Source organism: Nanorana parkeri, unplaced genomic scaffold (genome assembly GCF_000935625.1).
Source record: "Nanorana parkeri isolate BGI_ZX_2015 unplaced genomic scaffold, ASM93562v1 scaffold619, whole genome shotgun sequence".
In the NCBI taxonomy this organism is placed as follows: Eukaryota; Metazoa; Chordata; class Amphibia; order Anura; family Dicroglossidae; genus Nanorana; species Nanorana parkeri.
In genome coordinates this window covers 751,220-765,170 of record NW_017306887.1, presented here as the reverse complement: position 1 = coordinate 765,170, position 13,951 = coordinate 751,220, and the positions used below count along the sequence as shown (strand labels likewise).

General features: G+C 42.9%; 1 protein-coding gene across 1 annotated transcript in view; it reads right to left on the bottom strand.

Annotated features, from left to right (window-relative positions):
* The window catches only part of DCC (DCC netrin 1 receptor), a 410,882-nt gene that overhangs the window by 16,288 nt on the left and 380,643 nt on the right, over positions 1-13,951 (bottom strand). Inside the window, exons 24-27 of the mRNA XM_018562973.1 lie at positions 11,968-12,191; positions 10,701-10,817; positions 4,831-4,986; positions 227-439 (exon numbers count right to left, since the gene is read on the bottom strand). Coding sequence (XP_018418475.1) covers positions 227-439; positions 4,831-4,986; positions 10,701-10,817; positions 11,968-12,191 — 710 coding nt within the window. The remainder of the gene's footprint in view (positions 1-226; positions 440-4,830; positions 4,987-10,700; positions 10,818-11,967; positions 12,192-13,951) is intronic.

Sequence of the window (13,951 nt, the reverse complement as noted above, 5' to 3'; positions counted from 1 at the left end):
ATTATTTTTTGTCCCTCTACTTTCAACTGTGCCTTTAGCTATTTAAGTCAACTCACTCCAGCCAAGTATCTTCAGGCCAAGCAAAACACTCACAAGAACTATTGTATCTATTCAAAATCATTATACGATATCTGTGTGGCCCTAAAACAAAGCTGTAAGTCTTTTTGGGAGAAGGAAGCCTGCAGGCCAAAAAAACAATTTTATAGCACGTTCTGTGTACTGTTACCTGTCTGAGATAGCAGCGGTGTGTAAGGGACTTTAGGTTCCATTGCAGTCATTGGTGGAGGCAACAAGGGATTGGCAAAGCTGCGCAGCGGGTGTGTCGGCCGAACGCAGGCGGTAGGAATCGTCCGGCTGGGAGCATCCTCATTGGTCGGATGTTCTGGCTGTGCGTGGGATATGACAGATGACTGCTGGGACTGAGCGGCTTCATTCACTGCTGGGAGAAGAACACATAGCGAGATGTAACCAGAGCGGGATTTATTTTGCAGTCAGAAATCAGCTGCACAACCTTCTTCCATAGAGTGCTATAAATAAACGGTTAGAAGCGATTTTATCTTTACAGTGCTGGAGGGTGAAACCAGCAGACGAGTTCTTGTATCTCTTGGGAGCCACTGACAAGATGTGTGAGCTAAGCAATGTCAGTATTCTAAAAGGACCTTAGAGAGTATGTAAACCCTAACAATGAACTTCTCTATTTGCTCCCTTTTGGCCTGTTAAATAAACCATTGAAAGCGTTTTGTTATATCTGTTCGATAAGTGCAAAATTAATACCTGTTGATCATGTCAGAAAATCAGAGCTGCCCTGTGCACTGTTCCTTTGTTATCTCAAGGAGAGTAATTAGCCCCCCAAGTTGTACTTACAGAATGATTAGTCTTGATATTGTGGAAATGGGAGTGTAGGTGGGTCTGAATAGTTTAGCAAAAATGCAACTTGGCAGGGCTGACACCACTCAGTGAACAAAAATGATGCATGTTGTCAGCCCACAACACGCCATAGAAGCTGAGTGCATTTCTGGCAGATCAACAGGTATTACTCTGCACCTGCAGGGTCTTTAAAGGGGCCAGATGTGGAAATGTGCATGATTTGAGATATGTACTGCATATGTGTTTTTTATATTTTCCTTCACATACACTTTAAAAACAACTGAATCTTCAATTAAAATCAGCTAAATACATTCCAGGTGCATCAGACCAAAAGGTCTGACCATGTCATACAGTTCATTTTCTTTACCATGCATCCCCAGCCGGAGTGGAAAAGCCTGTCCCCTGCTAGTATGGTGCAGAGAGAGACCCTGGTCTGACAGGCCCTACGTGGAGACTGAGCCAGAGATCTCCAATCAGCAAAGGTATAGGTCTGACTCAGTAGGGGGCGTGTCAGACCTCTGCAGAGTGACCACTGCTACCACCCAAAGAGCAAGGGTCTCCTCTACAGCATGCTTGCAGAGAACAGGCTTTTCTATTCAGGCTGTGGCTGCTTTCTAATGAAAACAAACTGTAAGACTTTGCATTTCTATTGGTCTGATGTACCTGAAATCACTATGATTAAAGGAGAATTATTGGGAGAGTAAAATGTACTCTTCCCAATACTTAGAGCCGGAGTGCGACACTTCTAGCTCTATAGATCCAGAGATGAGCGCTCAACAACCGCTGATCGCTCAGCTCCTGGTCTTCTCCCTGAAGAAAGTTGTGTCTGTCAGTCCCCACTCCTGCAGGGATTCCCACACTGGAGGGACAGACAGGGGAGGGGGTGGGCAGAGCCAGCTGTCAACCAGGGAGCAGGATGGATCCTGACAATACTGTTGGGATCTTTTCCGACTACAGCGCAGCTTTGCGCTTTCAGCATTCCGCTAGATGCTGACTTTGGGTCACAGGAGCACATAAGTAAATGTACTCCTTTGACCCACAAGAGGACTAACTCCAAAAAAAGGTTTGGCTTTAATTCTCTTTAAACTGAATATTCAATTGGACTTTAATGAACACCTGAGTTTTCAACCGTCTTGCGTCTTCCGACCTGTCAGCATTTGCCGAATATGGCTGAATTATCCATAAACCTTTTGAAATCTGCTTTACATCAGCCAACTGTATTTATGTTTAACATCTTTTAACAATAAAAAAATAACGTACAGTGGAGGTTATTACCAAATAGAACATTGCATCCCTGCCCCAAGTTCGTTAACTTAAATTACCCCCGATGATCGCTTAATAATTATTGAAGCCCATAAAAGTAATTGCCGCAAAATGATAGACAAAGCACTTTTTAAATGTGAAAGGTGAAAATGTTGCTCGGAATACTCGAGTCGTAACAAGGCAGCGATTGCAGAACAATTAAAAAGGTGCCAGGCTCTCTTTGAGGACCCCGGAGATAATTAATTATCCCCGATAATCGTCCTGCATTTTAACCAATAAAGACGTTTGTTGCCCCCCTGTGACAATCAGTCACGTTTCACACAAGCAATTTCTATGCATTGTATTTTAATAATAAAACCAAGGGATGTGAAACAAGCTTCTTTTGGCACAGATCACACTTGAGTGGCGAAGGGTCTTTGTAATTATTTTATGAGTAATTTAATTATAAACACCTGTGTAATCTGCAGCTACGGCAGGTAATATAGCGCTGTTACGCACAGTTGGTCGCGACTGATACTGGTATATATTAGTCACTTGTGCTTACAGAGTGTAAAAAAGTGGGAACCTGTAATTATACAAAGGGCCCAACTGTCCCTCAACTGTAGAAACTGTCCCTTTTTTTCCGCCCACCTTTTGCTCCTCCAAAGTTTCTTTTTAACTCTGGTATAAAGATCTAGAAAAAATAATGTAATATTCACCAAGCAGAGGAGTTTATATTGCCATACACTTTGAAACCACCTTTTGGATCATTGCATTGGATATTTTACCACTTTACTACCACTGAAAGTTTATGTGATGGACATGGTGGACATGTATTGGAGTGATGGACATGCATTTCTGCAGTGCTCAAGTGCTCTACAAGGAAGGTAAGCATCATGTGGTGCCCGCTGCTTCCTTGTCCTTACTCCCTCTCTGACTGTCGACCACTTTGCCCCTTCCCTGAGAAACCTGTTTCATCTGGGAAGTGGAGAACATATGACCACCGTCCAGAACTTCAATTCAGCCTATGGTGCGGAGTATCCAATAGTCAGACTTAAGTGCTGTCACATGGAAGTCAAGAGGAGCTGAAATGGTCCTGTGCAGGATTTGACCTTCAAAAAATTTAAACTTGCACAAGAATCCCAGGAAACTGAATTGGAGGATCTATTTGGCTGGCACATTAGGTTTAGAAACGAACCTTAAATTTTTCAGTACATAGTCTGGCCACAAAAAGCGACACTTTTTTTAACTTTAGATCTCACTATCAGCAGTCTGACACCTAAATTCTTTTTGTTACCCATCCCCTACACCAGCCTTCGTCAACCAGGGTGCCAAGGAAACTTGAGGTGAATTTTGTCCTTCTCAGATGTGCGTCTAAATGTTCACACAGTGTCATGGTACAGGTAGGCTCCTGATGTGAGGGGGGAATTCTGATGTGACAGGGGGGATTTTGATATGAAAGCACGACTCTAATTCAAAGGGGGGACTCTAAGGTGAAAGGGGGGATCCTGATGTAACACAGGGGCTTCTAATTTAAAGAGGGGTTCTGATGTGAAAGGGGGGTCACCTGATGTAATGAGGAGGCTCCTAATGTGAAGAGTGCTTCTGATGTGATACGGGGGATTTTGATGTGAAGAGGTTCTTAATGTGAAGGGGGGCTCCTAGTATGAGAGCGAGGACTCTGTTGTAAAAGGAGGGGGTCCCTGATTTGAAGGAGGGACTTTTATATGAAGAGGGAACCCCATTGTTTGTGTATTTGTGTGAGTCCCCACTAAAATCAATATCAGACCCCCATCTTGCATAAGGGTCTGGTATGGATTTTGGAGGGGCCACATGTCCTTTTTAAAAAAAAAATGTTTATATATATATATATACTGGGGTGCCTCAAGACTTTGTATTCTTTTAAAGGGCACAATGACTCTCTATACTATATCCTGATGACTAACAACTAGGGATGAGGGAAATTTTGCCAATTGAACCAAATACATTGGAGTCAACAGAAATGGAGAACTTAAAGTGGTTTATGGTGATTTTTAAGGGTAAAATGGTATTTAAATGACACCTGAGGGTTATTGAAGCTCCTTTCAAGTATCCTGCAACTGTTCATTGTGCCATAAAAAGACTCCTCATTATAATATGTTTTTCACAGAAAGAAAAAAACAGCTAGAAAAAGTAAAATGTAAAAACAGTGCACAAATTATGATCAAAAAAGGAGCTTAAAACATCTTGTAAAACTTTCAAGCCGCTGATCGCATTTCCTGAAGACATCACACAACATTTTCTATCGCTCTGCCATGTTCAAGGTGCGTGCGGTCACAACCACCTCTATCAAAGTGACCCTTTTCTCGCCTTTTAAAGGGCGGTTTGTTTCCTGCAAAAAATGTTGTGCGGTTTGTGATGTTGTTTGTTTCTGGAGCTGCGCAGCGTTTTGCCGCGAGCCTTTGAAGTCCCGCGCTTTTTAAGTCTAACGTGTCATACCTCAGGAGGAAGATAGAATTATTTTTTTTTAAATCACCTTCTGACTACACATGGCTTTGAAGAGAACAGAGTGGCGGGGTGTCTTACCCTATTACCTGGTAAAAGCTGCATTCTGTTAGGTGAATATACAAACATACACCCAACTGCAACACAGTTCAAAGAGTAACAACCATAGCTGAAGTGGGAAAAAAAAAATATCGACCAACAGTAAACTAAAGCCTGACTTTGTATAAAATGTCTTACCTCGACTAGGTCCGAACCCCCTATCCACTGAGAGCGTAGGGAAGGGTACGGGTCGAAGTGTGAATTGTGGGTGCGGATAGACACAGGTCGGTGACGGAAGGATTCCTGGATATTGGGCACTTTCTAGCGTGGGAACCGGTATAGCACTGACGACAGCTGTAAAATAAAAGAAAACGTCAAAAAAATTCCTATAGAATGTATTAAAACAGTTGCAAGTCTGTAGTTACAACACATAAAAGAAAAGCCTATATGGGACTTTTATAGTACCTTGTATACAGCATATGTTACGATATGGTGTATCGTTTTTAAAGAAACATCTTTTATTATGATTCTATCTATCTATCTATCTATCTATCTATCTATCTATCTATCTATCTATCTATCTATCTATTTATCTATCGTATATATACACAGGATAGAGAGATTCGCAATCCTTTTACAACTCTTGAATAGGATTGGGAAAGCATTAGATTAGAACCTCTCAGTGGCCCCATACGGAGCCATTAGGGAGAAAAGTGTAAGCTCCTTGAGGGCAGGGACTGATGTGAATGTGCAGTATGTAAAGCACTGTGTAAATACATATAATAAATACAATCTTCTGTGCTTGGCACTATCGAAAAAGTAGGCAAGGAAGGCCTTCAGTCATTTCAAGAGGCAACTTGACTAGGAGCAAGCAACATTGTCAGCTGAATGATGAAAACCTGCAGGGAATAAAACCTCAATGTATTGTGAGACTTCTAACCCAACACTATTTGGCCCAGGTACACAGTCAGCTGTGTATTTAGGTTTCCTGCTGCCCTAGGCAAGACGAAACTCGGCACCCCCATCTAGATTTGTCCCACCCCTTCCTGTTTAAGACATGACGCTTCTTCCTCCAGCCTGGAGCCGCTAAAGGTTCTTCCTCCAGTCACCCGCAGCCTCTGGCGGCCAGGCCGTGACTCCCTCGGCCCTGGCCCCGCCTAGTTTGCCTCACGGTAAATACGCCCCTGTATACAGTGTTAGGTTATGTGGTGGGCTGCCACTGTGGACCCCTCCATCTGAAAACGCTACCTGCGTTGCTGTCATACCAAACTGCTATCTTCAGTCCTGCCCTTTTTGCAGGTGAAATAAAGACACAAATGAATGCAGATCTGTATTTTATAATACAGCCTTAAATGTATTGTTTTAATATGAGCAGTGCACTGTAGGTGCTTGAATGTGACCTGGTATCAGCCCTGTACAGTGTAGCTCAGCCTGGGGGGAGGGAGAAGCAGCACATCAGCCAATGAGTTCATGTGCTGATAAGGAACATTCTGAGAGATGAGCTTCTCAATGTGCTGCTTTACCTTTCACTGTCCAGTCCCTGGCTGGGGGAGGAACAAGACCTGTAAGTGTTATTGAAAAGCAGCAGAGAGGTCTCCTCCTCTACCATGTGCAGCAAAGCTTCTACAGAATGGACAGAGATGCAAATCCTTTGGAAGCTGAATCAGCTCTCATATGACTTCTATCTCTCAGTTTCCTCATCTGCATGCCAGTTGCTAGTCAGTGACTCAAAAAGGAGTTTCCCTTTAAGTAACAAATTCAATTCATTGCCAATGCAAATAAAACAGCGCACAAAAAGTCTTCTGTATGGAAAATAAATCAAACAACAGAACATTTCCTTTATTCCTTTCTTTTTTTTTTTTTAGTTATTACTGGGAGATCGGATCTGATTGAAATCCTGAAGAAATAACTGCAGCTTGTTGACAATTGAATTCCAATGTGACACTAATGTTAAGAGTTTGCAAGCAGAAATGCTTTGCACAAATCACGTTGGCTTTTTACAACTCTGCAGTTCTCCATCACGGAGGCAATTTACTGCTGCCTGTCACATTTTATATTCAGTGAATGAATGTCTTTACATGGGGAAAGAGATATAAACAAAACAGATTTGGCCTCAACAACCGCTATGTTTTTGCGCGCCATTGTTCACGCTGTATCCCGGCATGCACTGCGTGAAATGGATTACTCGGAGGGGGACAAAAAATTGAATTACAGTCACTTAATGCTATCACTGCATCAACATAAAAGCAATTTTCTATCAATATGCGACTATTGCCGTTAAGACAGCTGATAGAAAAGCTGCATGGATAATAAATACATTTATTTATGGTGGACAATGTAGAGTTAACCGCTCGAGTACCGGCCTGTATTACCCCTTACCAGGCCCTCTGTGATAGTTTCACTGACAATTACTCGGTCACCCAACACTGTACCCAAATAAATTTTATAGCAGAACTCCAGGGTAAACATTTTCTTAACCATTGCCATGGGGCTACTCCTGCACTGCATACTCGCTTTCCACAGTCCATCCAGCGCTGGGGCCGGTCTCTGATCCACCGCAGGTTCCAGTTCCACAGTGTCTGTTCAACGTGCTCGCTCCCGGCTGCCCCGCTGCATCCATCCAGCTTCAGCGTTGCTCTCCGTCCGACCATCTGGACCGCAGACTTTAATACTACTTTAATTGCTAATTTTTGCCCAGGTTCCAAAATAACAAAGATATACTCACCTGATCCTCCAGGCCAGCTTGCTGTTAGACTGGTCTATTCCACCTTGCTCCCCCTCCATTGCAGTGGTCTAAGGCCCAGTGAGTCATCATGACCAACACACTGTGTGTTGAATGTGAGAACACTGAGGGACACACCATCGCTGCAGCAGAGGAGAAAAGGAGCTCCAGGGACCGGTCTAAGAGCAAGTCAGCTCGGGGGATCGGGTCAGTATAACTTTGTTATTTTTGAATCTAGACAAAAATGAGCACTTAACCCTTAAAGTGCGGAGGTAGCCCAACCTCAAGGGTTAAGAACATTTTAACCCGGGGTTCTGATTTATATTATTTTGATGTGAAACACACACATCTTTCCTTTAGTGTTATTTAATAAGCCCCGGCTTTTATTCTATTTTTACTATAAATGCAAAAATGTTGAAAAAACTGTTTACCGTACTTCCTGCTAAAATAAAAATGCCAGGACAGTGTGAAGTCCCCAAAATTACCCCTTTTTGGAAATTTTCATTATTGTGATATGTGGCTGGTGTGATATGCGGCTGATGTGATATGGGTCTAGAATGATATGAGGCCGGTGTGATTTGGGTCTAGAATGATATGAGGCTGGTGTGATTTGGGTCTAGAATGATATGTGACTGGTGTGATATGGGTCTAAAATGATATGTGGTTGGTGTGATATGTGTCTGGTGTGATATGAGGCTGGTGTGATATGAGGCTGGTGTGATATGAGGCTGGATTGATATGGGTCTAAATGATATGGGGCTGTTGTGATATAATGGTGTGATATGATGTTGGTGTGGCTGGTGTGATATGGGTCTGGATGCCCAAAGGTACCTACAGACAGTGCAGAACGTGACCGAACCTGACCTTTTATGGTGAGATAGGGTAACATTCTGGTCTGTAGGCCCTACTCAAAAATGTTGTTCCTGGAGTGCCTTGGTGTGACTTTACATCACTTCAAAATCTTTCTTCTGGTAGGGAGTGGCCCACCCCATTGTTGGAAAATGTCTAAGCTAGGTTGTCTACGGCCAGCTTGACCAACAGAGAGGCTGTGAGAATTAAACTCTTTAGTCAGTAGATTATTATTTAAGACTGTCAAATACAATTTGGTTCTTGCGGTGGAGAATGTGGTTTTAGATTGAGAGTAGAAACCTGCAGAAACCCTGGAAGAACTTTCACATTCTATGCTAATGGAATCCTTGCTGAATAACACATACACAAAAAATTAGGACTTGTTAGCCTCCTGCCCATATTGGTTGTTTAAGCTCAGTTACAAACCTACTTGCCACAACCTATTCTGGTCATTTCAAAAAATCTCTTTAGCCCAGATGGTGCGGCAGCCATTAATTTTCTGGGAAGACGGAAGGCCCTACCACCTCTGTCCTTGACGTGAACTCGTCATAAAAGAATTGATTTCCTTAAAAGCGCAAGGTGAGGGAATCCATATCCTGCCTACATTGACCCCATTAGTTCCCTTTCACCATTACATCACAGAGAAATGCATGCTAGTGTTTTGAACAAAGAAATATTACAGCCTTCTGCTTGCCCGGGAAGTCTTGAAAGGGGATTTACACAAAGGAGAGAAAAAAAGACGGAAAATAAAGGTTGACGCGTGGGAGCTTGTAAGCACTTCGACAAAGAGGTCTGACCTATTTTGCTGTCGTCTCCCCTCTTATCATCGCCACCTGCGTTTTTAAAGATCAAAAGAAAAATTCCTTTATGCTAGTCGCCATGTACTCTACATTTTTCCAGTGACGGCTAATGAAACCGGCGCCTCGCATGGCTGAGGAAATACACCGACCACACAATTCATCCCCTGTGTTTTATCCCCGGTGTAGATTAAAGACAAACTCCGCTCTCCCTATTGATTTTGGCTTCCAGTACCAGCCTGTAGCCATCCAATATCTGCAGAACATCTGCTGCCTTACCTTTTGCACAAATGACCTTTTCATCGTATCCAATGCCTGACTGAACTGCCTCACATGCAGCAAAATACTTGTTGGTTCCCTCAGTTTGAAGATGGCTTTTTTCTAATTCTCAGACTGCAGGGCAGAGACACCAATCCTGGCAAAGGTGAAAATGTTTTGTTTTGCTGCTGCAAACTAAATAGAGCAGTTTAGGATCCAGAAATGGTAGCTTCTACTTGGGGCTTTTCATACAGGTATTTTGCTACCTAATCGGTACCCTTTACATGTACTAAACTGATGGGGGTTTCTTTGGTTTGGGGCATACTAGGCCTTTTTACTAGGAATGCACCGGTATCAAGTAACGTACTCGGAACAAGTACAAAGAAATAAACTTTTCGAGCTCCAAGACTAGACTAGAGAAAAATTAAAACGTTAGGTGGCAGCTGTCATTTGTAAGGAGCACACGGAGCTCCTGGGATTTGTACATCTCTGTTTTAATGTATGGCTATATGGACAACAGTTTGAAGATGCCAGACCATCACACCTATCTTTATGGCCCCTCCAAATTACTGAGTTCAGGTATTTCCAGTGAAGGGTACTGTTAATGCTACAGCATATAGAGATATTTTACTTTTACAATCATGTGCTTCTAAATCTGTAGTAACACTTTGGTGAAGGCCCTTTTCTTTTCTAGCATGATTGTTCTAGATATTGTGTGCCAGGTCTTCTCATCCAACACCAGTACCTCATAAATGCTGTTTTGGCTGAATGGAGAGATATTCCTACAGACACCCTCCAAAATCTTGCAGAAAGCCTTCCCTGAACAGTGGAATCCCTCATAGCCACAAAAGAAGGGGGGAGGCAGCTTTATATTAAAGGAGAACTATGGGGTTAAGGCTTTTCCCCATAGTTCTCCTTAGGGTAACGGGAGGACACAAACTAGCATCCTCCCGTCACCCTAGGGTCAGTATACCGCGAGCTGTAGCAATTATGCCGGGATCCGCCTGAGTACATTTTGCTATATAGATTTCCAGACCTGACATCCTAAAAAAGTATGTGCTTGTGCCCAACCCCTCATCTAGACTGACATTATTGCTTATATAAAGCAAAACATGTGAAGGGCCTGTTGCCTTATGCGAGCCTTTTCTCCTTCTTCAGCTTTGATCTGCTATGGAGGAAGCGTGCCCAAGCACAGATTTATTTCCTTGAATTCTTCCCCAAGCGTCTGATAGAAGCATGGGCACTCCATAAACATTCAGTGATGTTTTTTCCCCCCAGAAAGGGTTGTTGTTCTTCAGAAAGGTGATAGAGGTTATATTATGCAGCTTGTTTAGATGTAATCAGTGCTAATTAAAAGGTTTTGCATTACACGGATTTCTGAGTCGCCACTTGCTGGTCAGAAATGGAATTGCAATTTATTTTATTTTTTAACGGACACTTACGTTGATTGTTGGCCTGTGACTCCATTGGAATCATGAGCTTGGCCCTTGTTGCCCTTCTGGCAGCTAGAGAGCGCTCTAATGTGGAAATGTTACTCCCAACTTCATCTGGATCTGGACCTGGGGGAAATATTCTTTCTTAGTAGAGTTCTCAAACACAATTACCAATAATACACTTCACACATATCAATGTTTAATTCTACTTCAATTAAATATCATAGCCTGAGAGAGAAGAGAGTATAGTTATATTCATATTAGACATGGGTCATCATTAGTCCCTCAGATACATGCAACACAGAATAATGCAATAACCTAGACCCGTTTCCTATGTAATGAAAATGAAAGCTGAACTCCAGGAAGACTGCTAAATACACAGATGAAATACATATATGAGAGCTGTTTTACCTGCCAAATGATTTATTTTTTTCTGTTCATGCAGTCCTGAGATCTATACAGCTGTGACTGGAAGGGGATGGGACCTGCTCTTTTTCTTCTGCAGTTTCACTGTCACTTACAGGTCCCATTCCCACCACTACTCTTTGACTGGAGTGTAAATAGAGAAGCAGAACACTGTAGAGCTCATCTGTCCCATCTTATTCCTCCTGTCACTCACCATACAACAGTATATCTATAGAGAAGCACCTAGGGCATAAGTATGTTAGGACTCCCCTATCCTCATCTCCACATGGGGGTAGGGGTTCTGTAGTCCACAGAGGTAAACTCTGGGCAGGGCTGATAACACTGCTTAAGATAACACTACAGAATGCACAGGGCAGCACCGGCTTTTTAGGAGGATAAAGAGTTATATTTTTGCACTTGTGGAGCAGATAAAACAAAATGGTTTCAACTGTATATTTTGCAGACCCAAAGAGGGCAGATAAAAGAAGCTCACCATTAGGGTTTACAAACCCTTCAAGTAACATGTTTTGCCTATTATTACCTTCTCCTGCTCTGAAAGAATTGCTGCTGGCTTCACATTTCTCAAACTGAATGGGAAGGTCAGCCTTCATTATAACAACCTGAGCAGTCTCAGTGTTGTATTGAGGAAAGTTGCAGTGTCTGAATTCCCCGAGAAGAACTGAAATAGTCTTTTCTTCTATCTTCTATGCAGACTTTCAGTAATGAGAAGATGATAGATGCAGGAAATTAGACTACTGGGCAGTTTGCAGTTTGCACACCGATGCTGACTTCCATATACTTAGACTACTACTGCAAATGATAATCGATTTTGAAGGAATTCCAATAAGTTTGGTCTATTAGTACAGCTTACCGGAATGTGAACTTTTGCTGCCCAGCTGAGACTCTGATTGGCTGTGGCTAACAGGCGTGATGTCTTGACAGCTTGGCCGGGGGGAGTCACGGCCCTGAGTTTCCGATCCAGCTGGCTTCTCTATGTTCTTCATCTCCATCTCCTCATGGTGGATCCAAAGATCTGGAGGCCTAAGTTCCTTCTGGCTGCCTTTCCTCTTACTAGCGCTGTGTGTGGCCCGTTTTCTACAGAAAAAGAAAACAAATTCTAAAAAGAGAACATGTGGAAAATGTTTAAAGATGTATTCCACCCTAATTAAAAAGTAGGATATTATTATGAAACATGGACCTGTTACCAGATATAATCAACAGGGATGAGCTCCGGTTTGGTCCGTACCTGAGTTCACCCGAACCTGGAAGTGCAAGTCCAATCAGCTGCAGCTAGGATATTCCCTGCCCTACAGCTGCAAGCAGGGCCAGATTTACTCTCTCTGCTGCCCTGAGGCCAGGTACCTCAATGCGCCCCCCTTCCCACCAAACCCCACCCCCATGGAAAATGGCAGACTTACAGGCTGCATACAAGTGATCTCGTCGACATCACCGAGATCACTTGTACAAAAGAAGCGGCGGCTTCCCCGCTGTACATTTAGCTCTGCTTGCCCAAAGCAGGGCTAAATGTAGAAAAAAACTACCCGCCCGGCGCCCGGAACTGCAAGTCATGGACATCGGGAGATAGGAGTTCCACACCCCTGCTGTCCCTCTACTCTTTGCTGCCCCTCTACTCCCTGCTGCCCCAAGGCCGGGCCTTGGTTGGCCTTGTGGGAAATCCGGCCCGGTCTGCAAGTAAAGAAAGGGTTGGGATGCTGGCGACATCATTGATCTTATATCCGACATGACCATAGCTGGTCAATGACATTGGCCTTACGTGGCCACAAAAGTTTAATAATGTCACCAGCAACCCAGCCCATTCTTCGCAGGCTGCTGCAGGACAAGGAATGCCCCACCCGCAGCTGATTAGCTGTCACAGCATCCCTGTAGACTGAATCTGAGCTCATCCCTAATAATCAATTCAACAGCAAAAGTAGATACAGAAACAGTTAAATCCTCAGTCAGTTTTTTTTTTTGGTGTGTGAAGATTTCCCTTTACATTTCCATTCCTTTTCCTTTCCCGGAGACACAACAGGGAGTGAAAAAAATCTCTAACATAGATAAAAACAAAAACAAATTTTAAACATTTCTCATTGGAACAAGTGTCCCCATTGGATGAATTCCTCTATATTTTAGGAGGGTTTTTTTTTGTCCAGACAAAACCTACTTGGAAATTATATATAGGTGTGACCATGCACCTTAGATACAAATTCTAATATCTTTCCATGTCTCTGGCAGTTAGAGGCTTTGAGAAACCATGAAAACTACCGAGTCACAGTTATTATTCCGATATTACAATGGGGTACGGGTATGTGAGCAAAATAGATCAGACCAATGCTTTGTAGAATTAGGTTAAGTCAGTGTTGAATACAGATGCTCAGGATGGACTTTGAGAACTTTTCTGATATTGATGTTAAATAAAGTTGACATTTGGATTCCCAGGGGACTGGGTGCCAGGTGCCATGCCACTTTAGCACCAGCTGCTTACTGATCCAGAGTGTAAGTTTTACGCTGGAAGTCTCCTGGGTGATTACAAGGACTTCCAATGACAACAATTCATCCGAAACTCTGCATATAGAAAGAAATATCCCCGGATTTCCAGTTGGGGATTCAATTGGTTACCGGAAAGAAAAACAAAACCTTGTCTGGAGGGCAAAATATCTTCCGTGTCAGGGCATCAAAACTTTTCACATGCTTATTATTTATCCATGAGTAGATGATACTGTCTGCATTGGAATCCTCCAAAGGAGAGCGGCTGCCAATCATAACCATATATGCAAGATAACGAAAGTCTCCATCACATGTACAGCTGAATTCACAGCAACAATGTTTACTTGCTGTTACTCACATTACATTTA